Here is a 25,668-nt window from a genome sequence, read left to right as displayed (position 1 = left end):
TGTCTTTTCCTATACTGAGTTCAGGCAGATCACAGTGCTTAGCTGGCTGGGCACAGAAGTAAAACTCCACAGTGCCTTTCCCTTCTGGTCAGCAGGCCCTTCCTGCACTCATCTGGGAGGAACGGTGCTTTTGTGTACTTGACCACTCCTTCTCAGCTTCTGGTGATACTCTCACCCTTGGGTCTTTTCTGCCTGTGGAAGAGGGGCTTCTCTGGTCGTGTCTGTAGGGCCCCCACCTTTGGATTCCGTGCTGTATCCAGGAACCTGAGCCCCAACTGAGGAGCAGTCAGCCCTGCCTGGGGGTCCTCAGTTGCATACCCCTGCCAGCACTACCCAGGTTCCATATCAACTTGCTTTCTGCACTTCTAGATTTGGGCTCTACTCAAGCCCATCCTGCCATCCTCCCTATTTTCTAGAGAATCATAAGGGTTTTTTTGGTTTGTTTCAGATAGAGTCTTGCTGTCACCTGGGCTGGAGTGCAGTGGCACAGTATCAGCTCACTGCAGTCTCTGCCTCCTGGGTTTAAGCGATTTTCATGACTCAGCCTCCAGAGTAGCTGGGATTACAGGCGCGCACCACCATGCCTGGCTAATTTTTGTGTTTTTAGTAGAGATGGGGTTTCGCCATGTTGCCCAGGCTGGTCTCAAACTAGACTCAAGTGACCCACCTGCCTTGGCCTCCCAAAAGTGCTGGGGTTACAGGTTTGAGCCACGGTGCCTGGCCAAAAATCATCAGTTTTATACAATGCTACCCTCTCTGCTTTTAGGGCCACTCCGTCTTTAGTGCTGAGACTGCTGAAGCCCATGGAGTGTAAACGATGACTGCCACTTCAGTGTGGGGAGTCTGACTGTCCACTTTAGAAAATCCTGTGCTGTTAGGGCTAACTTAAAACATGCCCATAATGGTGAAATCTGTCAGAATCCAGAGGTAGGTGGCCAAAAGCTTTCAATTTGGGGCCAAATTACAAGTCATTAATAAGTTACTAGGATTAGCTCTGGAAATTTTGAGTAAGGGGCTAGAAAAGTATCTGAAACCAAAGGTTTCTGGTAAATAGCAACTCACATTTACATTTTAACTCTTTCATTTAAGGTCTCACACTCTTTTTTTCAGGAAGAAGTAGGAATTATGTAACTCTGAAAGCAACAATCTCAAACTTCCAACAACAGATGGTACAGATATTTTATTTTCTCAGAGCAGACATTGGGCCTAGGCTACGGCTGCCCCCATAGCTGCCCTCTTGTCACGAGATGCAAACAAAGCTCACTTCTGGGGCACACCTATCTCCAGCTGGAGGTACAAGCAGAGACCACTGCGTAAGGAGGCAAAGCTCACCCTTACTGTCTGAAGAATCTCCAACAAGCATATTCTGGATAGAGCTCTGACAGGGAGCTTTCTACAAGGTCTCACTGGAGCTGAGGCTTGACGCCAGGTCCAAGTACAGGCTTCCTTCCCATCACAGCCTCCGAGCCTTCCTAGGACGGCAGCCGTTGTGTGGGATGGGGGTGTTGTCTGTGATTGAGATCACTTCCAGGCCCCCCATGGTCAGTCCATTGATGGCAGACTGGAAGGAGCAGAAGGAAAAGTAGAATGACATGGTCCCAAAAATGATGATCCAGTGTCTCCAGACAGGGTTCAGAGAGGGACAGAGTGGGGTGGGGAAAGGAAGGGAAGGGAGGTACCCACTGGCTTTGATACCTATAATCCCAGTCCTGTTCTACTCTCACAAAGGTCTCCACCCAAACCCCTTAACCAGGTTCTCAACACTGTCCCCCTCTCAAATCATACCCACCACTTTCCACCTTGTGCTTTCCAATCTGAGAACAAAGACTTCTTGTAGACCTTGGCACACCTTGGGTATCACACTTCTGTAGCTTACTTAGGCAGTTTGTCTGCCTGCAATGTCCCCCACCACCTGCTGTGCCTCCACCTCCCTAATACCTCATTATTCCCTCAAAGTCGGAGATGTCACCTCTTTGAGGAAGCTACAGATTACCTGTGCTAATGATCATCAGGAAAGATTATCCCTGCTAGGTTCAGGATCCCCTGATGGACTCCCAGCACTCTGGGGACATGCTTTACCACTGCATTCACCAGTCTGTCCTGAGGGATTTGTTTGTGACAGTTCCCCCAGGAACCCCCTTCCCACTCCCAGTGCCTGGCACACAGCAGACACTCAGTAAGTGTCTGATGAATTATACTAAGTGATCTAGGCTTGCTCTGAGGGGCTTAGTTGATTACAGAAACAACAGACAGGAACTTCAGGCAATCATGAAAATCTACTAAAGGTGTTTTGTCCTCTCTGTACTCTTCTCTCAAGCCCCAAATTCTCTCAGTAACTAGGAGGCACATACACTATGGAAATCATTGTGACTTACCAAGCGTCCTGGCCCCAGGCCTTTCACCACAACTCGGATGTGGGTCACACCCTTTTGTGTAGCTTTCTGGAGAGAAGCAGTGAGTGGTTAGTGCCCCAGAGACAGAACTACTGCATCCACATCTCTTGCTACTGCCTCCTAGAGCAGGAGGGGTACGAGCTCAGGGAAAGGGCACCCAGAGAAGCAAACAGGGAGGCAAAGGGCAGATGGCCACAGTGGAGGTCAGGTACCCACAGAGACCACAGAACTTGGCAGGTTACAGACTTTGTGTGACTGTGATCTGTTAGCCTAGGACAGCACCGCCACCTAATGGAGATTTCTAAATATTGCTCAGGTTTTTCTCAGGTGGATAAAGGCAGAATTTCAGACCAAGAGGTGCCACCCTAGGCTTCAAGGCTGAACCTAAATACCCACTTCAAAAGTGTTAGATCTGTCCATGGTTGGGCATTTACAGTGTTTTGATTTTTGATTGTAGTACGTGCAGTCAATATTTTGGGGTGTCTTGCCTTGTTTGAAGGTCAAGGTTTTCCTTCAGGAAATACATCTGAGGGTCTTTTGAAGATTCAAGATAATGAAAGTAAAGTGTCTGGCACATTTTCATGCTCAATAAATATACCAATAGCAGCACCTTGCCAATTTGCTTCTAAAAAAGGTCTACAGCAGTTCACTGGAACTGGTATCGTATGAATCCTCATCATACTACATCCTCTCCAAATAGACTATCACATCTCCCCCAACCCCAAACCATGGGTCTTTATTTTTATTTTTGGAGACAGAGTCTCTGTTGCTCAGGCTTCAGTGCAGTGGTGAGATCATAGCTCACTGCAACCTCAAACTCCTGGGCTCAAGCCATCCAGCTTCAGCCTCCCAAGTTGCTGGAACTACAGGCATGTGCCACCACACCTGGCTAATGGTTTTTAAATTGAGGGGTCTTTGGTTCTCAAACCTTTGGTATCTTGGCTCTTACATCCTAGAACAAACCAACAGGGGCTTTGCCTCTAATGAAGCTAAGAGAAAAAAACCAGAGAAGCCTTTCACATAAACCTTTTCAAACCAATGCTCCAATGTCAGGGCATCTAAACTGCCATGACAAACCCTTGCTTCTGAATGGGTAGTATAATGAGGATTCTCCACTCAGTGATGAGCCATGCAGAAAGCAGAACACACTACAGAGGGAAGCCTAAGGAACACACACTCACCGCCGCTGCGGCTATGCCTGCTGTCTGTGCTGCGATGCCCGTGCCCTTCCTGGCATTCCGAAATCCCTCTGTGCCACAGGAAGCATGGGCAAGGGGCTGGTTACTGGCAGAGACTACCTGGATCTGTGTGCTGAGAAAAGTAGAAGAAGCATATAGGATATAACTCTTCTGCAGAGAAATAAGAGAGAGCTTATCTAAGCTCCTAGAAACCTGGGAAAAAGGAATGCATGAACATGTTTTGAACTCCTACAGGAAGTGTCGGGAAAGGTCAGAATTCTCCCCTAAGCCTAATTGAAAACTGGTAAGTCACATAATCTAAAGAGTGCTCTATAATCCAAGAGTAGTTAGTTAAGCATCATCCAGAGGAAGGGTGGCATGCATTTCTCCTAGGGTTCTCCCTGCAGCCAGTATTTAAATTAGATAAAGGCCTTAGTCTCATTTTCCCGCTCCCCCCAATAAATGCGATATTTCACATCAGGTAATTTTAAAATGACTTTCTTGGAGAAAGTTTTAAATTTACACAAAACTGAAGAGACTAACATATGCAATCTGATGGACCCATCATCCAGCTTCAGCAATTAGCAACTCATATCCAATTCAGTTTCATCTACAAACCTTGTTCCCACAGCACTCTCCTCACCAATGGATTATTTTGAAGCAAATCTCAGACCTATCATTTCGTCTGTATATATTTCAGCATATAGCTCTAAAAGGACTCTTAAAAAAATTACCAATACTACCATATTGGATACTTTTGATGCTTTTGACACCATATTCCATGAGCAAAAGTTATAAAATATGTAAAACTTTTCTTTTTTTCTTTTTTTGTGAGATAGGGTCTCACTCTGTCACCCAGACTGGAGTGCAGTGACACAATCACAGCTCACTGAAGCCTCCAACTCCTGGGCTCAAGCCATCCTCCCACCGCAGCCTCCCGAGTAGCTAGGACTACAGGTGTGTGCCACCACGCCCAGCTAATTTTTGTATTTTTGTAGATACTGGGTCTCACTATGTTGCTCAGGCTGGTCTTAAACTGGCCTCAAGTGATCCTCCCAAAGTGCTGGGATTACAGATGTGAGCCACTGCACCCACCTACAACTTTTTTCTAATCATCTGTAAAGTTAACTTATTAATACAATTAAGAATGACTTTAAGAAATCCTCAGATACGCTTTTGATTTTCTCTTTAGTCATCATCATCCTACTTCTGGTCTGGAGAGTTGAGAGCTCACAGAAGAGGGCAGGAGAAGCGACTGAAGGGGAGGCCTGCTGGAGTCAGCCTAGGCTCCGGCCACCTGCTTGTCAGCCTGGCTGTGGCTCTGCCATTCCCCTTACCAGAGTTTATAGGATTTTCCATACTGAACAGATGCATAAGATAATTGCTTGTCTCTGCGACAGCCTAAACAATGCTGTAGAGTAGACCACAGACACTTAAAAAATGCAGAGTTAGCCTATGTCCTTATTAGCCTGAGAGGGGAAGAAAAAGAAATCCAATTGCTGTCACTTTACGTTTATCTGACACATGCTGAAATGAATCCTACAGCACTTCATCTGTGCCACACACTTTAGTTCATGACTGTAGTCTCTTGTGGCGTTCTCTAAATTGCTGGGTGGGTTGGCTGTGACCAAATACTGATCTCATTTCCAAGTGCGGGCCAACCTGCAAAGCTGTCACTAACAGCAATGCTTCTGTTGCCAGCACAGGATTGGGAATTCTCTTAGGCACTGCACTCGTCTGTAAGCCACACAAAAACACTGGTCTTGTCACTTTAAACCCCCCATCCACATTTAGCCCTACAAGGTAGAGGCCAGTGCACAGTGGCCCAGAGTGGTGAGTACTTTAAAGGGACATTTATTTAGAGGTTTACATTCTGATTAGTTTACTAATAAATTACATTTAAAATTTTGAATCATATCTTTTTATTTATGTATCATCCATTCCCTATCAGCAACACTTAATAAGCACCTTCATGGTGGGACCATCTGCCCCTAATATACTTCCTCCAACTCTTGAGCAAAACCAGGAAACACTATTTTCAAGGAAAGCAAAGAAATCTTATAACTGGGATATGCCCACTCTATTTCACATTTTCATGAAACCTGAATAAACTTTGTAAAGACAGCGGGTGGTTCCTCAAGCAAGGAGGAAGACAGTGCTCTACATTAGTGCCATCATGCAGCACTCAATACCCTCACTTCTACCCCAGGGTATTCGGGGCCAAGCTCAACTTTTCCTGTGAAGCGGAAAGAATCTCACAATAGGTCTGCCCTGTGTTCCCCGTCCCACTTACTTGTTGTAGGATGCTTTAATGTGTGCGATTGGGATCTCCTCAAACTTCTTTCCTGCCCACCTCAGAGAGCTCTCCTCTCCTGGAATAGGAGGGTAGATGCTGCAATGAGAAGAAAGATTTTATTTAAAATTGTCTTGACTTTTTAAAAATCAAAGAAATACAACACATGGTTAAAAAACCACAGCTCTCTGCCCCCTGCTGCTCCTGAAGTGGCTGCCCCCACCATTCCTTTTCTTCCTTCTGGTGCTACCACCGTATCTGTGACTGCTGTGCTTATGAGGCTATTTCTTGACTTGCTGACTTCAGACACATCTAGGGACTTTCTGCTTTGAGAAGAGATTTTCATTCATATTCCCCATCTTCCTTGTCCCTGCTAGTATACCTATATAATTATCTTCAGGTCCTTTATAGGTTCCTCTTCCCATAATTTAAAAAATACAGTCAAACATCTGTTTCTTGTTTCATCAACCATAGACAATATCTAGACTCTACTTTATAAAAAAAGAGACAAAAATAATACTCATATCATTACCATTAAAAAAAAAAATCCAGAATCCCCTAGAATAAAGGACAGCAAAGTTTTTCTGTAAAGGGCCAGATAGTAAATATATTAGGCTTTGCTGGCCAAGAGGTCCATCTCAATTACTATACTTATCCATTATATCACAAAAACAGGTATAGACAACAGTAAATTAATAGGCTGTGTCCCAAAAAAACTTTACCTCCAAAACAGGCAACTGGCCAGATTTACCCAGTGGACCATAGTTTGTCAACCTCTACCCTAGACCAGTGGTTTTCAACGCAGGATGAACATCAGTCACCTGTGAAGCATACAGATGCTTAAGTTCCACCCTGGTCTTCTGGATGGGATCTGGAAATCAATGTGTCAGATGTCCTAAGAGAATCAGATGTGAATACATTGTGTTGAGTTCAAGATCTTCCACTGTCTTAGTCTAAGCTATTTTGTGGCTATTTCTAGCTAAGCACTCTTTATTGGTGAAAATTAGGTACCAGTAGGGGAATAGGGTTAGTAAGAGAAGCCAAGCATTGGACCTAGGAGATCTCAGTCTAGAGCTCTGCTCACCAAACTGTGCTTTTTAAAATTTGAACACACACAATCATCTTTCAGCAGTGGAACTGGAAACAAACTTGCTGTTCCACTAGGCCTACACACACAAATCAGATTCATGTGTGTACCCACTATGGCCACTTGAAATACAATGGATTCCATTTTAGAAATTACATTATGATCTGAGGACTACTCTTACCCCAGCCCTTCCTGCTTTTCTAGAGATATTTTAAAAAGCAAAGCAAAAACACAATGGTATTCAAAGGTTACTTTCCTGTGGGTTTGACCTTAGCAGTGATTAGAACTGCCTGGCAATCGTACAGCATATCCCCAGTTCAATTATCCTTCCATTCCCCTGGATGACTCTTTTATACCTTCTTTTGTCTCCTCTAACCTCCAGCTCTCTGCTTCCTCATTGCTGAGCGGATGACCTTTATGAGGGAATAGAAGCAATCAGACGTTCTTCCAGCTCCCACTACTGAACATCTGTGCCCACAGCCTTTGTGCTCTCTTGTTACGGTGCTCCGCTTGTGTATTAGCCCCTGAAGGACACTGTTCCGCAGTGTTCCCACTCCAGTGCCACTTCCCTCTATACCGCACTACTGCCAACAGCAAAACATACTACGTTCCAAACCGAAATAATAACAAGACCCTCCAAAACCTCTTGAACCCACCTCGCTGCAGCTACTGTCCATTTCTCTATTCCCTTAGAGCAGGGCCCTCTTAAGGAACTTTAAGGTACTGACTGTACTTGTTTCTTCCTATCCTCTTCTATTCTCCCTCAATCAGATATTGGCCCCTACCACTCCACCGAAAATGCTCTCATCTGATTAACTCCACATTGCTAAATCCAATAGGCAATTGTTATTGGTCTATCAACCAGTCATATCTGCAGCATTTGGCACAGCTGATCTCCCACCTTGAGCCAAATTAAAAAACAAAGGATCCCTCCTGGTTTTCCTATTATCTCTCTGAAGTTCCTTGTCTCTTCTGTTGGTTCTTCCTAGTCTCCCAAATCTCGTCAGAGTGTTCTAGGGTTCTGGTCCTTGGCCCTCTTCATCTACATTTACACTATTAATGATTTTGTTCTCTCACGGGTTTAAATATCATCTCTATGTCTTCCAACTGCATATCTAGCTAGTCTGTCCCTCCATTTCTGATGGTCTACATTGTATCTCCACCTGAGTGTGTATTAAGCATCTCAAACTTAACGACCCCCACCCAAATGCCTGCAGTCTTCCCCATCTTAATCCATGACAACTCCATCTTTCCAGTTGTTTAGGCCAAAAAATCTTGGGGTCTTCCTTGGCTCTTCTCTTTTTCTCACACTGTGTATTAACAAATCCTGCTTGTTCTACCTTCAAAATATGTCAGACCATTTATAATACCTCCATGGCAACAACCATGGTCCAAGTCACCATCATTTCTTGTCTGGACTATTTCAACAGTCTTCTAACTGCTTAGAGGACTCTTCCCAGCTTCCATTCTTGCTCTCCTACGGCTTAATATCAACACAGCAACCAAAGAGATTCCCTCGTAAGCAAGATCACGCCAATCCTTTATTCAGCACTTTCCAGTGGCCTCCCATCTCATTTAGAGTAAAAGCTGAAGTCCTCACAGTGGCCCACAAAGTCCTACAGAATGTGGCTATGCAGGCCTGCTGGACCTCCACCTCCCCTTTCCAACTGGTATACTCCTACATTTTACTTGTTTTCTATTTACTGTCTTCTACCTACTGTAATTTAAGTTCTATGAGGGCAGGGCTTTTTGTCTGTTTGCTTAGGGATATAGCCCCAACACTCTGAACAGTGCCTGGCATTGTTGAAGAAATGAGTACAACAGAATCTTAGTTTAGATCCTTTCAGCAGCTCCTCACTGCCCTGATGGGGACAGTGTAAAAGCTCCAGTGTGACAGACAAGACCCTTGGCATTCTGATTCCTTCTTGTCTTGTTGGCCTTATCTCCCATCGCATACACACCTGAACACAACATGTTTTTTAATACCACATGCCTTTACACAGACAGGTTACCTCTGTCTCCAGTGACTCACTTCAGCTTGTCCAGATGAACTACCATTCACTTCTCAGCTACATGTTCTTTTCTCCATGGTCTTCCCTGATTTCCACAGGAATGAGACACTTACTCTTCTTTTTTTTTTTTTTTTTTCGAGACAGAGTCTCAATCTGTCACCCAGTCTGGAGTGCAGTGGCATAATCTTGACTCACTGCAAGAACCTCTGCCTCCCAGGTTCATGCGATTCTCCTGCCTCAGCCTCCCGGGTAGCTGGGATTACAGGTGTGGGCCACCACGCCTGGCTAATTTTTGTATTTTTAGTGGAGACCGGATTTTGCCATGTTGGCCAGGCCGACCTCGAACACCTGACCTCAAGTGATCCACCCGCCTTGGCCTCCTAAAGTGCTGGGATTAAAGGCAGTGCACCCGGCCAGGAGTGAGACACTTATTCTTTCATACTTCCAAGCAATGTTTACCTCCGTTCTACTATTGGGTAGATTATGGTGAAAATGTCTGCATGTTTGTCTTCCCTCAAAGACTGAACTACTTGTGGGGAGGAATGATCTTTTGTATTTGTATTCACAGCACGTGGCATGGTGTCTCATACATAGTAGATTCTGGGTAAATGTTTGTTAAATGGATGTGAAGTTAAGAGGATGTGTACAGGGCATACAGAGGTGACAATGGTGGGAAGCAAGATGCCAGTTCCTAAGGCTGAGCACAAAACCCATCCTGGACCATGTATAAGAAGTGCAGGAGTGTCTGTTCCATCGCTAGCGCCCTCCACCTCCCCATTTGGTGTTGGAGGCAGGGAAGGTTTGACGTGATCTCCATCTCAGAAGGAAAGAACGCTGATATATGTTATACACATTTCACATTCACTCATTCATTTAACGAATGTTCACTGAATTTACTCTGTGCCATGGCTCACCTGATTCTCACAACCTCTCTCAGCATTATCCGCATTTTTAGATGAGAAAGCTGAGGCTCAGAGATTCATTTGCATAAGGTCCCATGGACAGCAAGTAACAGAGTGAAAATTCACTGGTTCTGACTCTGGAGGGTGTCAGGCAAGAGTCAGGGGTTGCAGGTCTCCCGAGGGCTGGTCCAAGTGGGGCTCACCTGAAGCTGGTGTGTCTGGGAGCTGCCGTCTTCTCTTCAACTTCCTGCTTGGCCGCAGCGTCTTGCAGCTGCCGGGCGCCTGTGTGGATGGTCCGGGCCGGCGTCCTGGTCACGACCCTGCCAGGAAGAAAAGCTCGGTGAGGGACAGGGCCTAACAGTAGCTGGGGCTCAAGGGACACGCATAGGAGAGTGGACCTGGAGGTGGCAGTGGGCACGAGGGGGACAGTCATTGTTACCCAGTCGTCTGGGGCCAAGTCCGCAGGAGCCGCGACCCCGCGTTTCTTACAGCCTGCATGACTTGAATTGACCCCAGTCAGTTTCCGTCGGCAGCGTCAGTCATAGCTGCGCCGGCGCCGGTACCATGAGTGCCTGACGGGGAGGGGACAGAAGGGAAAGTCATCTACTTTTAATCATAGCCACTGAATATTTTTACTTCCATTTAAATGCTCAATAAGACTTTCGGTGGTGGTTCACCAGGGTTATCTCCCTTTTTTAATGTTCTGAAATGTTGACCCACCCCTCCATATGCGAATGGTTCGTTCTAGTAGTTCCGGGACTGAGCTCTCCCGGAACTGAGCGGCTCTAGTTGGCCGCTCCCGCGCTGCCTTGTGGGAACATGGGGTTGGCTGAGGTTTCCTTGGGAGCCGCGGTACATTGTGGGAGAACAGAAAGATGGCGGCGCCCGTACGGCGGACTCTGTTACGGGTGGCGGGGGGCTGGCGGCTGTTCGAGAGCCTCTGGGCCGGTAGCCTAGGCTCTCGCAGCCTGGCCCTTGATGCTGCACCTTCAAGCAGCGGATCCCCGTGGCGCCTGTTGGGCGCGTTGTGCTTACAGCGACCGCCTCTAGTCTCCAAGCCGTTGACCCCATTGCAGGAAGAGATGGCGTCCCTACTACAGCAGGTGGGACTGAGATGAAGGGTTCAGAGTGACATTTATTCTGTGTGACCTTGAGCAAGTAATTTCACCTCCCTGAACTTCAGTATATGGTACTTACCCGCAGAATGGGCACCTTACTGACTTGGTTTGGTGCATAGATGTTCAACAAAAAGGGATTTCTTTTCATTGGCCGTCTTTATTATCACTTTAGGCAACTCTTTGGAGAGGCTCTACTTAATCATTCAACACAGTAGGGGTCCAGTGGTGAACAAGAATCGGTCCCTGTCACTAGGAGCTTACAAATTTGGAGGGACAAAGTCTTTGTGATGGGATGAATGTTAAGGAAATACAAGAGGCAGCGGGCACATCTGTAAGATGCCTATGATAGTCCTACTCTGTTTAACCTCATGGGGCTGTTTGTGTGAAGGGCAAGTGAGGAAACATGGGCAGAAACAGTATAGTGGCTGTGAGGGTGTGAAGTCGCTACAGGAAGTGATTTAGGGGTGATATGTTTCTTCAGAATCCGAGACTTTTTTTGTCTTGGTCTATTGAGAGTTATAAATTTCTCTTCTGTGCTTTTTGCTTGATCTATTCATTTACTCGCTCACTTGACAGATACTCATTACTCATCCTACGGATGTTCATTGTGCCCATACTAGGCATCAGAGAGTATGTTAAGTGCTAGAGATGCTGTAATGAGTAAGGCAGAAGTACCTGCTATTCTCAGAGTACTTCAGTCTAGTTAAGTGGAGGGGATCAGTCAGTAACCAAATAATTATACAACTAAATGCAGATCCTGATAAGTGTTAAGTAAAACGCAGGACACCATAAGAGTGTTTAACAAATACATCAAATTTTGATTTTATGGTAAGTGTCAAGGAATGTCTCAGGCTTTCTGAATGCAGGTTTTTCTCTATATGAGCAATGTCTCTCTGAGACAGGCATATTTAAATTGAAATCAGAAGGATGAGTAGGAATCTCCCAGAAGAAAGAATGTGAGCAAAAACATAGGAAGAAGGAACAACCTCCTGAAAGTCCCTGAACAGGAAAGTCCTTGGTGGGTGAGATTCTGATCAAAGACTGATATGACTGGATTGTGGTAAGTAAGCAGGCATTGCCCAACCCAGCTCTATGTTTTTGTAGCAGTCTTGACCTCCAATGACATTCTAACATTTTTGGCAAATGTAACTCAAGCCCAAAGTTCAGAGGACCATTTTTTTTTCTGTTTCCTTTCCGCATGATGTTTTGATTGTATATCTGGTTATGTCGGGTGATAAACTTCTGAGCCTGTCAAGTGTGCCATATCTCTCATTTTATTCTTCCTGGTTTTCCCCCCTTTTAATTTTTGCCAGATTAAGGTAGTTTTTTTGCCCTTTTAATTTTCCCAGATTGAGATAGAGAAAAGCCTATATTCAGACCATGAGCTTCGTGCTCTGGATGAAAGCAAGCGACTGGAAAAGAAGAAAGCTGACCTTTATGATGAAGAAGATGAACAGGATATATTGCTGGTGCAAGATCTGGAAGATATGTGGGAACAGAGATTTGTACAGTTCAAACTTGGAGCTCGCATAACAGGTTCGTGATCCTTTTAGGCCAGCAAGAAGGAAGGGAAAGGGGTATTTGGGTTCCCAAATAAAGGACAGATGCTTAGCCCCCTGCTTTGTGTTTTAAGTAGCAAGTAATTTCAAATTCTTTTCTCTGTTGCTCACATCTACCATAATGTGACTTTTAAAAAGTCTGTCTTATTTTTGAGTGAGAGGTAAGGGTATTGGAATGCCTTTTCGCTCAATTAAACTTTGTGAATGTTATCTGTGTTTAACTCCAAGTTTGAGACTGAGAGTGGGGCAAATGAAGCCTTTTCCCACTAGTTCCTGTGTTTTATGTGAAATCCCTCTTAAAGGGGGAGATTGAGTTCTGTTTTCCTTGTTTCACAGATGAAGACTGAAGAACAGAGAAAGTAGGAGCTAGTTAAGTCAGTAATCGTATCAAAAACAATGAAGTAGTTGTGTTTGAATTAGTATGGTCATTGTTTCTTTTTTGAAGACTCAAAATATGATTTGATATTCAAAGAAGTTTACCTGTTGATTTCCTATGTTTTAGTTTTCTCAAGATTGTGAGACTCTTTCCTGGAAGAGGTCAGAATTAGAGAGATGGGTCAGAGGTGTAATTTGGTTCTAAGCTCTTTGAGGGCAAGGATTGTGGATCTTAAAGGAAGATTGTAAAACTCCAGGCTTCTTGGTTCTGGTAGATCACAGTCTTGTTGCCTCTTCTGACCCCCTTTTCTGTAGAAGCTGATGAAAAGAATGACCGAACATCCCTGAACCGGAAGCTAGACAGGAACCTTGTTCTGTTAGTCAGAGAGAAGCTTGGAGATGAGGATGTTTGGATGCTGCCCCAGGCAGAATGGCAGCCTGGGGAGACCCTTCGAGGAACAGCTGAACGAACCCTAGCGACACTCTCAGGTGGGTTCTCTGCCTTCCTCTAAATCCCACAAAATTCACATCAGATTCAGCCAGAAGATTTATAGGCTGACTGGGGAATTGAATTAAGGGTAGGGATGGGAAGGTTAATGGAAACTTTGATGTTTATAAAAATTTCAGCTAGAAAAATCCAGGTAAGTATTTCTTTTTTTTAAGGTCAGGTGAGAATCTATCTTTGTTCCACTGAGATTTTAAAATTTAGTTCATTGAAAATTGATATTTTTTACCATTTTCTCAGCCTGCTTGTCTTCTTATCTTTGCAGCATTGCTTATTGGGATCACTGCTTATCTATTCACTCAACTAGAAACCTCAGAATTATACTTGACCTCATTCCTATATCCATAAGTCCTTGAGTCCCTCATGATCTGTTCTAAATAGTCCCCTCTTTGTTCTAACAGCTTTAGCTGTGACACTTCTCACTAGACTAGGGTTTCTCATCTTTGGCATTGATGTTTGGGGTCAGATAATTGTGGGGAGCTATTCTGTACGTTGTAGGATGTTTAGCACTGGCTCTGGCCTCTTCCTACTAGATGCCAGTAGCACTACCTCATCCCTCGACCCCACCCCCATGCAACAACCAACAGTATCTCTAGACATGGCCAGATACGACCCAGGGAGCAAATTACAGTAGTTGAGAAACACTACACTGAGCTATTGAATTAGATGCCAAGTAAGGTTAACCTTGCTTTTGTGGAGTGCCCTTCAATGCTGCCAAAATGAGCTTTCTGAAACACAAATCCCTTGTCGCTTCTCTGCATAGAATTCTTAAAAGGTTTCCCATAAAAATTCTAACTGTCAAGCATGGCCTGCAAATCTTATTTGCCCTGATCCCAGTCTCATCAGTCTTCTGTCTTGCTGCTAATTAATGTATAATTCAAGTTCTAACCTAACAAACCTTTTGCATTCATTGAATAATGTGGTCTTTCATGTGTCTCTGCTTTGGGGTCTGCTGGTCTGTGATAAAATGCTTTACTCCTTCCTGGCCTGAGTGCTCAGTTTTTAAGACAGCTTCAGGAAGACAGTGCTACTAGAAGCTCCATAGCACTTGTATGTATCCTTGTTCCATTTATGCAACAAACATCTAGGCTCTCAGTGATGGACTGGACACTACCCTGCTCCCTAGGAGCTTATGTTCTAGTGGAGAATACATTCTTTCACTTAGGCCATTGCACTATAACTTTTTACTAACACATTTTTCTCCCTAGTCAGAATTTTGACTTCCTGAACATATGGGCAGTATCTATTCCTCTCTATGATCCTAGCTTTCAGTAAAGTACCTGGCACATAGACATTTGTTGAATGTTGACTAAATGGATTTGGCGGTGCACAGCCACTTTACCTGCCTGCCCCCCAGCACAAGTACCTGCTAACGAAATGGCAGCAGCCAGTGTGTTCCCTCGATTCTCCCAAGGGGCCTGTGTGACCTGCAGGAAAGACATCAAGGCAGAATGGAATACGGTGGGAGGGGAGGCTGCTTCTTTCTCAGTTGCCTCAGCCATCACGCAGGAGTTGGCAGTTGAGTTTCCTGCGAGGATCATTGTGCTCAGGTGCTCAGCCTCTCTTAATGTCAAACATTCACGACTGATCCTTGCTCAGCTCCCACTTTGTTTGCAATGTGGAGAGGGGTTCCAACCCAACACTATGCTTTCCTTTAAACATTGCCATTGTAATAATAAATGGAAATACATCAAATATATTAAAAGGGATTTATGTTTAATAGATGCATATAAAATAGTATATTGACTTACTACAAATTTACTAAACTGGCAAATATAAAATGGCAAAGAAAAGCTCAAGCAATATGAGTATATACTGTATTTTTAAAAAGTGAAAGTGCACTCCTCTCCTCCCCACTGGCTCCACACTTGCATTATTGCTGCAAGGTGGAATTGCTGCTACAGGTAGAAATAATGGGTCAAAGGTGTACACACTCCAGTTTTGGTAAGTTGCCCTCCAGAATGTATATAACAATTGATGTTTTTCAGGAGTGGTATATGAGAGTGCCTCTTTGTCTAGACCTCACCAACAAATGACATAATCCCTTTTTAAAATTTTACCTGTCTAGTCAGTCAAAATGGTCTCTTTCGGATTAGCGTTTTCCTGTTTGCTGGTGAGATTCACTATGTTTTCATATGTTTGTTGCTGTTTGGACTTCTTCTTTTGTGAACTGCCGATTTAGATTGTTTGCTTATCTTTGTAATAAGCCGTTTTTTCTTTTTAATTTGTTTATGTTTTTAATCCATCTTTTCCAGATTATAGAAAAGTAGCATGCATTTATGGAATTAAGTATAGAAAATTCAGGAAAGTGTAAAGAAATACACGAATACAATTCCACCACTCACAGAGACCCACTGCTAACATTTTTTATTGTACATGAGCTCACACTATATATAAATTTTTCATCTAATGCTAGTAGTGGTTTTTTTGTTTTTTTTTTTTTTTGAGATGGCATTTTGCTCTTGTTGCCTAGGCTGGAGTGCAATGGCATGATCTCAGCTCACCACAACCTCTGCCTCCTGGGTTCAAGCGATTCTCCTGCCTCAGCCTCCCAAGTAACTGGGACTGCAGGCATGCACCACCATGCCCGGCTAATGTTTTGTATTTTTAGTAGACACAGGGTTTCACTGTGTTAGCCAGGATGGTCTTGATCTGTTGACCTCGTGATCTGCCCGCCTTGGCCTCCCAAAGTGCTGGGATTATAGGCGTGAGCCACCGCACCTGGCCTAGTGTTGTATTTTTTTTAATATGAAAAAAGCAATTCATGTACGTGGTAAAAAAAAATTATTGTTGTCTAGTAAATATAGGGTAAGATATAATTCTCCCTTTCCAGAGGCAGCCTCTATTAGTAGTGTTTTTCTGTATCTCTTTAGAAATTCTCTATGCATATATAAATGCATAATTGTTTTCTTTTTTCCACATAATGTTTTAACTTTATTTCTTTAAATTGTTAATAAGATTGAATACCTTTTAATGTATTTATAGGCCAGTGATATTTATTTTCATGTGAGCTTACTGTTCATATGCTTGCTTCATTTTTCTTTTTAATTTGTTGCTTTTTTTTCCCCTCATTGATTTCTTTCTGTTAGAGATGGAATCTTGCTATCTTGCCCAGGCTGGCCTAAAATTCCTGGACTCAAGCAATACTCCTGTCTTGTTGAATCTTTGATCTATATGGTAACAGTTTGAATGTGAGGACGGAGCATGGGATCCAGCTTGGTTTCTCCTGTCTGGCAGCCACTTCTTCAGATGCCAGTTAGTAATTAGTCCATCATTTCCCCATCCTTTGAAATGCTGGATTGGGGTTATTAACCCTAAGTTATGGATTGCAGATATTGTCTACTCATCTGTCTTTGTCTTTAACCTTGTTTATGACTTTTTCATTACGTAGGAGTCAAATCGGGTCCTTTTTAATGCTTTCCACATGACACCCTTTTTAAAGGTGGATGAACTTTGTTTTACAGCCCAAATATCCTGGTCCTTCACCAACAGATAGTGACTGGGCTGAACATAGGAACTAGGTGCTCTGATTCCCAGTTGTGATTGTAACTGTGTTGCTGACTTCCAGTCTAAAAACAGTAGCTTGGCACATGGGAGTGAGCCCAGTGAACCTGGACTCCATGGGCGAGGAAGCATTTGGACTGAGAGGGGAGGAGGTGCTTTTCAGGAATGGCTCTAGTCCTATTCCTACGGATTGATTTTACCTCAGGGCCAGATCTTGCAGAGACCCCCTATAGTTTCGGGAGCCAGAGTAAACAGATGGCTGTATCCTTACCTTAAAATTGTGATTTTTCTTTTCCTCCCTCTTCAGAAAACAATATGGAAGCCAAGTTCCTGGGAAATGCACCCTGTGGGCACTACAAATTCAAGTTCCCCCAGGCAATGCGGACAGAGAGTAACCTCGGGGCCAAGGTGTTCTTCTTCAAAGCACTGCTGTTAACTGGAGACCTTTCCCAGGCCGGGAAGAAGGGCCAGCATGTGTGGGTCACTAAGGATGAGCTGAGTGACTATTTGAAACCAAAATACCTGGCCCAAGTTAGGAGGTTTCTTTTGGACCTCTGATGGGCTGAGCTGCCTGTGGACGGTGCTCAGATAAGTCTGGGATTAGGGCCTCAAGGACATTGTGTGGTTGCCTCACATTTGCAGGTAATATCTACCAGCAGGCTAAATTCTGAGAAATAAATGAGTCTATTACTCTGTTGGTCTCAGCTGATTTGCCCTTTGATGGCTCAGTGAAGAGAGAGCCATCTCTTAGGGTGTCTTTCCATTTGTTCCCAAGGTGATAATTGAGGACTGCATTGTATTAGAGTGCATCACTGGCTTACTGGGCCCAGGAAGAAAGAATGGAAGGAAATGAATTGACTTCCCGAAAGCCTTGAGTTTTGTGAAAGCTTCTCTAGGCCCTTGGGAAGAAACTAGTTCTACTTAGTTTCTTAGCCATTTCCAATTTGTTTTTTCCCTCCCTCTCCATTTAATATGAAGGTGTTTTAATCTAGCCTGGGAAATAATCCCTCCTTCTTTCCCCCACTTCCTAAAAGCATTTTATTTTAAAAAGAATTTAGTTATGTCTTACCTTTTTTTAAAATAGTCATGTGAAATATGCAAGGTTAGTTTATCTCCATTCTACAGGTGGAGGAATCATGGCCAGGCTGTGACTTGGCCCAGAGTCATCCTGCATGTCCCTGTTGGTGCCAGAGGGGACTGCCGACCCCTTGCCCCTCGCCTCTTTGGGGCTCTTGGCTCTTCAGTGTGTTGCTCTGGTCCTCACTGGTCCCCAGTGCCTGGCACATACAAGGCACTCAGTAAACATTTGTTAAGTGAGTGGAAGAGCATCGGGGAACTCAGGCATTCCTTTGTCTGCCCAGAAGAGTGATTTTAGTCTGCAGTCCTAGATTCCATCAGATGCTTCCTGGTTTCCTCTCAGACGGCCTGGGTTAAACAGGCTGTGAGCACGTGAAATGGGATTTCTGTTTCTGCATCGGAAGCAGCCTTGTGCTCTTGCCCAGGGTAAGGGAAATTGCTTTCTGTGATCAAAATTGAGGGGCCTAGTCCTGGTATTCCTCTCCTCACCTTTTTCCTCCTGCACGTGTTCTCTCCCCGACATTACTGAGGGGAGATGTCCCCCGGCATAGGCTTGCTGATTTGAGCTGTAGTGGTACCTTTAGAGTGAAGCCTGGGTGCAGCCATGGGGCCAGGATGCACTTTCTGGGTTTTGGAGTGAGTTGTGTGTGAACTATATTGCATATTCTTAGGGCCATGGGCACCTCTGACCTACAGGGGAAGGAATCACCAGAGTGAAGTGGTGACTCTTCATGACCATGCATGTCTGTAATAACGTTGTTTTCTTTGGTGGGAAATAGCAAATATGCAGCTGGGAAATAGAGAAATGGTGTCAGAATGACCCAAAATTATGTTAGATTTTCCTCAGAAAATTCATACTTTAAAATGATCAGGACAAGATTTAATAGCTTAAGAAAAATGCTGAAAATTTTATAGAAGCGCCTTCCTTTATTGCAAGTAGGGGCTGGTTTAGTAGCTTCTAGAAGTACTGCTAGCCTTTCCATGATGTTTGGCTATCGGGGAAGCTGTGAGTGGAATGGAAGAAGCTGTGAAGACACCTCACCCACCTTGTTTTAAAAAATTGATGAAGAAGGCCCTGTCCTGCATCACAGTTTTAATTTTGATGGAACGCATCTCTGCTAAGACTACATCTCAAAGGCCCTACGTCTCAGGACGCAGTATGAGCCCCAGGGTTTAAGGCTGCTAGGGACTGGCGTCCAGGTGGTGGGGATACTGCATTTGCATCATCATTAGGCTTGATTGTCTCGTTACTGCTCTGGCTACAGAATTCCATAGGTTTTGAGTGGTCTGCCCCAACCCCCTTATCTGTTATTTTTGGAGTGTGATATTGCAGAATGCAAGATTTTTAGCATTATAGTATAAATAACTATAATTGCCGAGTGCCAGCTCGAATCTTCTGCCGGCTGCCAAACATGACCAAAAAATGTTTCTAGTGTAGCCTTTGGGGGAAGATTGCCAGGGAACAAAATATGAGGTGATGTTCTCAGTGTGGGAGGAGAGCGTAATGTGTGTGGTGCTGTGGGGATGAGGAGTTCCAGTCTGAAGTGTGTACAACCTAAGAAGAGAAATGCCTGTGTGTGTGTGTGTGTGTGTGTAACATGTGCAACAGACCACACAGTTCACTCTCAGGATCCTCCACATGTTAAGGTTTAACCTCTGCCTCTTGACCATTGCTTTCCCAAATGGTTTCTAGTCTTCTGGTTTTCATCTTTGCTGGTTCTACAGAGAATACTGCCCTGCTTACAAACTTGTTTTCCTGGTAACTTACTTTCAAGGGTTACCTCCTGCTGGGCCATTTCCACGCCTTGTATGTGCTTCTACACTTAACACTTTGTAGGATAACTAGTTGTTAATCTGGCTCCTATACAGGTTGAATATCTCTTATCTGAAATGCTTGGGAGCAGAAGTATTTCAGATTTCAGGTGTTTTTCTTGGATTTTGTAGTATTTGCATTATATGTAATGAGCTGTCTTCTGTGTTTTATATACATCTTGTACACACAGCCTCAAGGTAATTTTATGCCATATTTTAAATAATTTTGTGCATGAAACCAAGTTTGTGGTAAGTACTTGACATGTGGCTTTTCTACCTGTGGTGTCATTGTGGCCCTTAAAAAGTTTTGGGGTTCAGAGCATTTTGGATTTTGGGGTTAGGAATGTTCATCTGTACCTACTGGACTTCAGAAACGATGTGTAAATTAGCTCCTTTCTCCATGAGCACTGGACTTGGGGTCAGAAAATCTGGGTTTGAATTTTTATGACCTCAGTTATGTTACTACTACTATCGATGACTGCATAGTGACTCCTGAGTGCCAAGAGCCCTGTGAGCGCCCTTACCTACAAGCTACATTGTTATTTAAACCAGCAGAGCAGGCATCTTTTTCCCTCATATACATGAGAAATAAACTCAAGTTAGTTAGCTTACTTAGAGTTACTTCCTAGTAAGAAGTGGGGCCAGAGTTCAAACCTGGACCTGTATCCAAAGCTGGTTCTTCACGTTCCTTAACCTTACCTTTCTCGTCTATATAATGAAGATGCTACTACTTCTCAGGTAATGTGGTAAGTTATGTGAAAGTACTTAGCGCCATGCGTGGCTGGTTCTAAACACTCAGTAAATATTTCCCTCCTTCCAACCTATTTAGGCTCCTGCATTCTGCTCCTTCGTTTAGCTGTAACATCTTTAGCTTTTACAACTCCCATTCTCACCTTTTCTAGGTTATACATTGTGGCAACGAAGCTTTTCTGACCTATCTGGAAAGGGACCTCAGTAATTTGGACGTTAATGGATTCTATCAGCTGATCTCAAAATGGGTGTGTGGCAGGTCAGTCCCATAGCCAGCCACACCCAGCTGGTTGGGGATGTTAGCCCTGCCTTCCCACTCTGGGCCAGGAAATCCAGAGCCACTGTTAGGCACAGGCTTATGGGGCACTAAAAACAGAATAGACTTGCTGACCCGTTCTATTACCCCAGCAGGGGAAAAGGAGTGCAGCTGAAAGGTCGGCAACCCAATTATTGAAAGCTCACAGATCACTAAGCTTCAAACACACAGCAAGATAAAGGCTGTTTGCCTGAAATCTCAGGGTAGCCTCAGCCCCTGCCCTTCTCTGCTGTATTTTCTAGAAGTCCATCGAGCCTGGATTACGGCCAGTCACTTTAGGCTTTCGGTCACCTTTCACCTGCCTTGGCATTTCAGTGCTTAAAACAGGAAATGAAGGAGGAAAGTGTTTTCTCAGGCCAGAACAGGTGCTGTGGAAGGCTCGGGGATAGATCCAGACAGCTGAGTCACTGCTGTAGCTGAGGGGCTGGGGGTGAGAGGTCCCCTGCAAGTCAGGTGGTGGGCATGGCCAGCGAGGGTCTTACTAGCCTAGAGCAAAGCATAGGTGCACATGCACACACATACAGCCACCCTCCCCTAAGCCACTCTGAAGTAGGCCTGAGAAGCTGGTCCCAGGTTTTTTTCAGAGGCTTTGGCAGTACAAATAGCAATGATTGCTCAGGTGTCAGATACCAGGCCCCAAGTAGCTGCTGAGTAGCTACGGTGGTGGGGAGAGAGAATCCCAGGTTCTCTGTCCCAGTAGGGAAAAACTGTCCTAATAATACAGTCAGATGAGGGTACTGAGGCTAGGGCCTTTGGGGATGACAGGGCTAACAGACAAAGTTGAGAACACCCTGGGTTTAAGGGGTTTGGGACACACCTCCAGGTCAGAAAGCTTTGGGGTAGATCAGACTGAGAAAAGGAGACAGGATATCCTCAGACCGAGAAACTGGATGGGGGCCCAGAGTGGAAGGCAGGGCTTTGTGACAGCCGGAGTGGCTCATACACATGAGCGCCACAAGGTGGCAGGGTTTGCCTTCTTCCGGAAGTAGAGAGGCTGCCCCTGGAAACCTTCACGGCGCCTGGCCTTAGGCTGCTGCCTTTGGAGAAGCTTCTTATCTCAGGGTGAGCAGAGTCCCCAGCACCCAGTCCCTGGGGGTTAAGCAGCAGTCAGAAGCTGGCTTGCAGCCAACCAAGACAGATGTGAGGTCCTCCTGGCCATCCACCTCCACGCATCAGCCCCAGGGAGTGCCACAGATAGACGCCGTGCCCTTGGGAGGGGAGGGGACTCAGACTGCCATGTGTTGGAAGCACTTCATGTAGCTTGTGCTAGGCCTGCATGTCCACAACATAATCTGACTCACCTAGGAATTATCTTGGTCTTGTGTGGCAGTCTTTACTCTTGCCGTTTTTAGATCAGCAGACAGGCTTGGAGAGGGGAGGAGACCCTGTGAAGGTATGTCAATGCTTGGTAGAACCAGGATTTGAACTCAGAGCTACATGATTCTAAAGCCACCTATTGTCCCATGCTGCCTGGACCCTGCCTTTGTGTCCTTGAATTCCTGAACTGGTCATGGAGGGGCAATCTACTGCAGGCTCATAGACTCCTTGGAAAACCTGAACTGGGGTGATTTGTGAGAGGATTGGAGAACAGTGAGGGTGAAGGGATTGAAATTATTTGAACCTGGAGAAGAGAGTGATGAGAGTCATGGTTTTTAAGTGTGTATATTACTTACGCAGAGGATGCCAATTAGTCATCTTGGTCTGAGTTAGAGGAAGTAAGCAAGCTTCAAAACCTAACAGTAGGAATTTTGAGAAGTTACACGTGGGAAGAATTCCTTGACATTTAGGATTATTAAATATTAAAGTGAGTTTTTTTTTTTGAAGATGCTACTTCTTAGTGCAAAAATCAACAGTTAAAGCATGAGTTGGGAAAGCTAATTAGTAACAGTGGGTGAGAATCTCCATGAGTATTAAAAATAAAACAAGAACAAATGCCATTAAAAATAAGGTCAATTCTAAGTAGTTCAAGAGATTAGTCTTTTTCAGTTTCTTTGTCGGTCACCTCACCACATTTTCTACAGGACAGTAAATCCTGATGACAAGGAAAACCTCAAAGAGAATTCTTCAAACATTCCAGTTAACCCTTCAACAAATATTTGTGGAAGGGGTTACTTTACAGTCATGCACTGGGAATAAAATGGAGATCAAAATACATTTGGCCAACATCCTCACGATGGTTTAGTGCTGAAAGCCAAGGGGAGCTGTGCTGTGTACCACTCTGTGAGGGCCTCAGGGTGGGCCTCAGAAGAGAGGGGAGGGACTCCGGGAATAGAGGAGAGTAGGGATCACGTGCACAAAACCCAGAGAGGCCTGGAAGAAGCTCTTGGGGGCTGGAGGGCAGTGCACAGGGGAATTATTTTACAGTGTTTTGGTCCTTAGCTGTCCAGGACAGCTTAAGAGCAGTTTTATCTGAAGGCAAGAGAATGAGTTCCATGATGCCTTGCGCGGAGTCACATTGTACCTAAGGGCTGGATTCTAAAGTCAGTGTATAGGTCACAAATCACCTAAGACCAGAGTTACCATGGAAATATCCTTTAGAAAGGTAACACATTGGTGACTGGCCAGGTCTCTCTGAGAATCCAACATGGCCAGTGTTTCTTCCGGTGGTAGAACCAATCATGATTTATTTAGATGAGCACAAGATTAAACAGTTGGCTTGTGTTTAGGAGCCATGATGTATAAAATACTTCCTGTCTCTGTTCCTGAAGGGCAGTTGACTGTAAGTCTGTGCCCTATCCCTCAGAGGCTTGAATGGGGCGGTTTGGGAGAATTTGAAGAGGATTCTGAATTACACCAAATATCATGAGATGCTCGCACAAAGACAGACATTCGAGGTCCAAGATGGAGTTGTCTCATCTATCCCAGGCTAACTCCAGAGCAGGAGGCCCAGGAAGAAAATAGTGGATAGACTTTTGCTGGGCACACAGACTATGAGAGCAGACCCCAAAATTTTACTGGGTCATGGTGGCATGGATACAGTAAGAATTTAACTTTTTAAGGTGACTACTTTGAAACTCATTTGGATCAAAAAGTCTGTTTATTGAGGCAAATTTTGTGTTTCTTATAGTCACACCTCACGCACAGCTGTCTTTGAACACCATCTTCTTAGCCATTCTTCATGTATATGTGAGCATGAAAAGTTTATATGCATTTCTGTCCCCAGTGAAGACAAGTGGCCACATTTCCTTCTATGGATGTAGGGAACATTTTTGTTTACTGTGTTCTTCCATCCCTGTGTCTTCTCACCAGACTCTGTCTCTCTCTCTCTCTCATTTTTGTGCACTCTGTTCTTCCCTGCCTGTGTCTTCTCACCAGACTCTCTCCTCTCTCTCTCTCTCTCTCTCTCTCTCTCTCACACACACACACACACACACACACACACACACCTTGGATGAATATCACATCACACAGCTCTGAACATTCGTATCACATATACGCCTCCTGAACATTCACAGCACACACACACACGTCCCCCAAGAGCTTTAAATATTCTCACCACACATACACATAGCCTTGAATGTTCGCATCACACACAAACCCTTGGGTATTTGTTCCTATCACACACAGGTAGAAACCTTGTTATCCGTCTGATACATACATACCCTTGAACGGTGACACTAAACCACACACGTGCACACTCTGCAGACACAGCTTTGACGCTGATGTAATACACACGCCTGTTCTTGAGCATGCACCTCACACACTGGGGCATTTGCCTGTTGCTCTCAGATCCATTCCCTAGCCTTTTCCTGCTGTGTTTGCAACACATATGTGTGTGTGCATGTTGGGGAGGTGCTAACCATTGCAAATTACATTTCTTAAACTTTTTTGCCAACTGGATTCCAGCTGGAATTGGCTAATAAGAGGTACCAAGAAGAGGCTGAAAGGAGGAGCAGCCAAGTATTTCTCCTCATTCTTTTTGTGTGTAGCAATCCAGCGTCTACTCTGGTCCCAGCTTTGCTGGCAGCTGCCTTCACGATTCAGATTTCTGCAGGTTGTCAAGGCTTTCTGAGAGTACCATGTCGTTCCTCTGTCCCCCCAGCCCTGGGAGTGGTAGTGACTTCTAACTTGCTAATCTCTGGGTTGTCTCACTATCCTCTGTTTTCAGTCTTCCAACACCCTTGTAACTAGTTCCTCACGTTAAACTCCCTCTTCTGAACTACCTGGCATGGCTGACTTTTTTCTAATTTGACCCTGACTGATGCTCAAGCAACACCCACAGCTCATCTTAAAATTTTCTCAACTCACCTACAACCCTTCCTCCGACTGTGGTCAGATTGTTGTTGGACCAAATCCTGGTACAGGGTTTTCAGTATTTGTTGAATGAAGGAGTACACTGGCAACCGCCCCCCTCCCTGCCCCGCTGCACCCCAACCAGTCCCCTTTGTTCCAGGATTTTTCTGGATAGAGCTTTTTGTATCCCTGAGCCCTTGAACTGCGTGGCTCTGGGACATCTTCATAAATGACAACAGTGACGACACTGGTCATCTTGGGCAGAGTTCATTTGGAGTGTGGAGGGTGAACCCTCAGTGGAGTCAGGCCCTTGTGGGAACTTCAAGGGCCATCAGGCATAACCAGATTTTGCAATAGTAGACCAGATATGGCTTCAGAAGCAAGGGGGCTCTCACTACCTGGGATAAACAGGAAAGAATGAGGTCGTCTCTCTCCCCGGAGATTTAGGTGCACGTATGGTCTGAGGATTGGTCCTCAAATCTACATTTCTGTCTTTGAAACTGGCTTTGAAACTAGACTTGGGCAAGCTGCTCTCTGCCTCAGCATTCATGCTT

General features: G+C 44.7%; 3 protein-coding genes across 3 annotated transcripts in view; 2 read left to right on the top strand and 1 right to left on the bottom strand.

The window, feature by feature from the left end:
• DET1 (DET1 partner of COP1 E3 ubiquitin ligase) overlaps positions 1–1,521 on the top strand; it is a 56,872-nt gene extending 55,351 nt beyond the window's left edge. The window contains exon 8 of the transcript XR_001105138.3: positions 767–1,521. The gene's annotated coding sequence lies outside the window, so the exon portion shown is untranslated. The remainder of the gene's footprint in view (positions 1–766) is intronic.
• LOC105707644 (small ribosomal subunit protein uS11m) lies at positions 1,166–10,398 on the bottom strand. Its single transcript, XM_012438669.3, has 6 exons — positions 10,305–10,398; positions 10,069–10,185; positions 5,865–5,963; positions 3,575–3,704; positions 2,376–2,441; positions 1,166–1,561 (listed from the first exon to the last, which is right to left on the bottom strand). The coding sequence occupies exons 1-6, from the start codon at positions 10,361–10,363 to the stop codon at positions 1,454–1,456; spliced, it is 579 nt and encodes a 192-aa protein (XP_012294092.2). The 5' UTR covers positions 10,364–10,398; the 3' UTR covers positions 1,166–1,453.
• Positions 10,399–10,703: 305 nt separating this feature from the next.
• Positions 10,704–17,619, top strand: MRPL46 (mitochondrial ribosomal protein L46). Its single transcript, XM_012438668.2, has 4 exons — positions 10,704–10,968; positions 12,333–12,519; positions 13,233–13,406; positions 17,234–17,619. The coding sequence occupies exons 1-4, from the start codon at positions 10,741–10,743 to the stop codon at positions 17,482–17,484; spliced, it is 840 nt and encodes a 279-aa protein (XP_012294091.2). The 5' UTR covers positions 10,704–10,740; the 3' UTR covers positions 17,485–17,619.
• The last annotated feature ends 8,049 nt before the right edge of the window (positions 17,620–25,668 follow it).

Source organism: Aotus nancymaae, unplaced genomic scaffold, assembly GCF_030222135.1.
Source record: "Aotus nancymaae isolate 86718 unplaced genomic scaffold, 86718_ANA_hifiasm-v0.15.2.pri h1tg000014l, whole genome shotgun sequence".
In the NCBI taxonomy this organism is placed as follows: domain Eukaryota; kingdom Metazoa; phylum Chordata; class Mammalia; order Primates; family Aotidae; genus Aotus; species Aotus nancymaae.
Note: the sequence above shows the minus strand (reverse complement) of the source record. Positions and strands in the feature narration are given on the sequence as shown.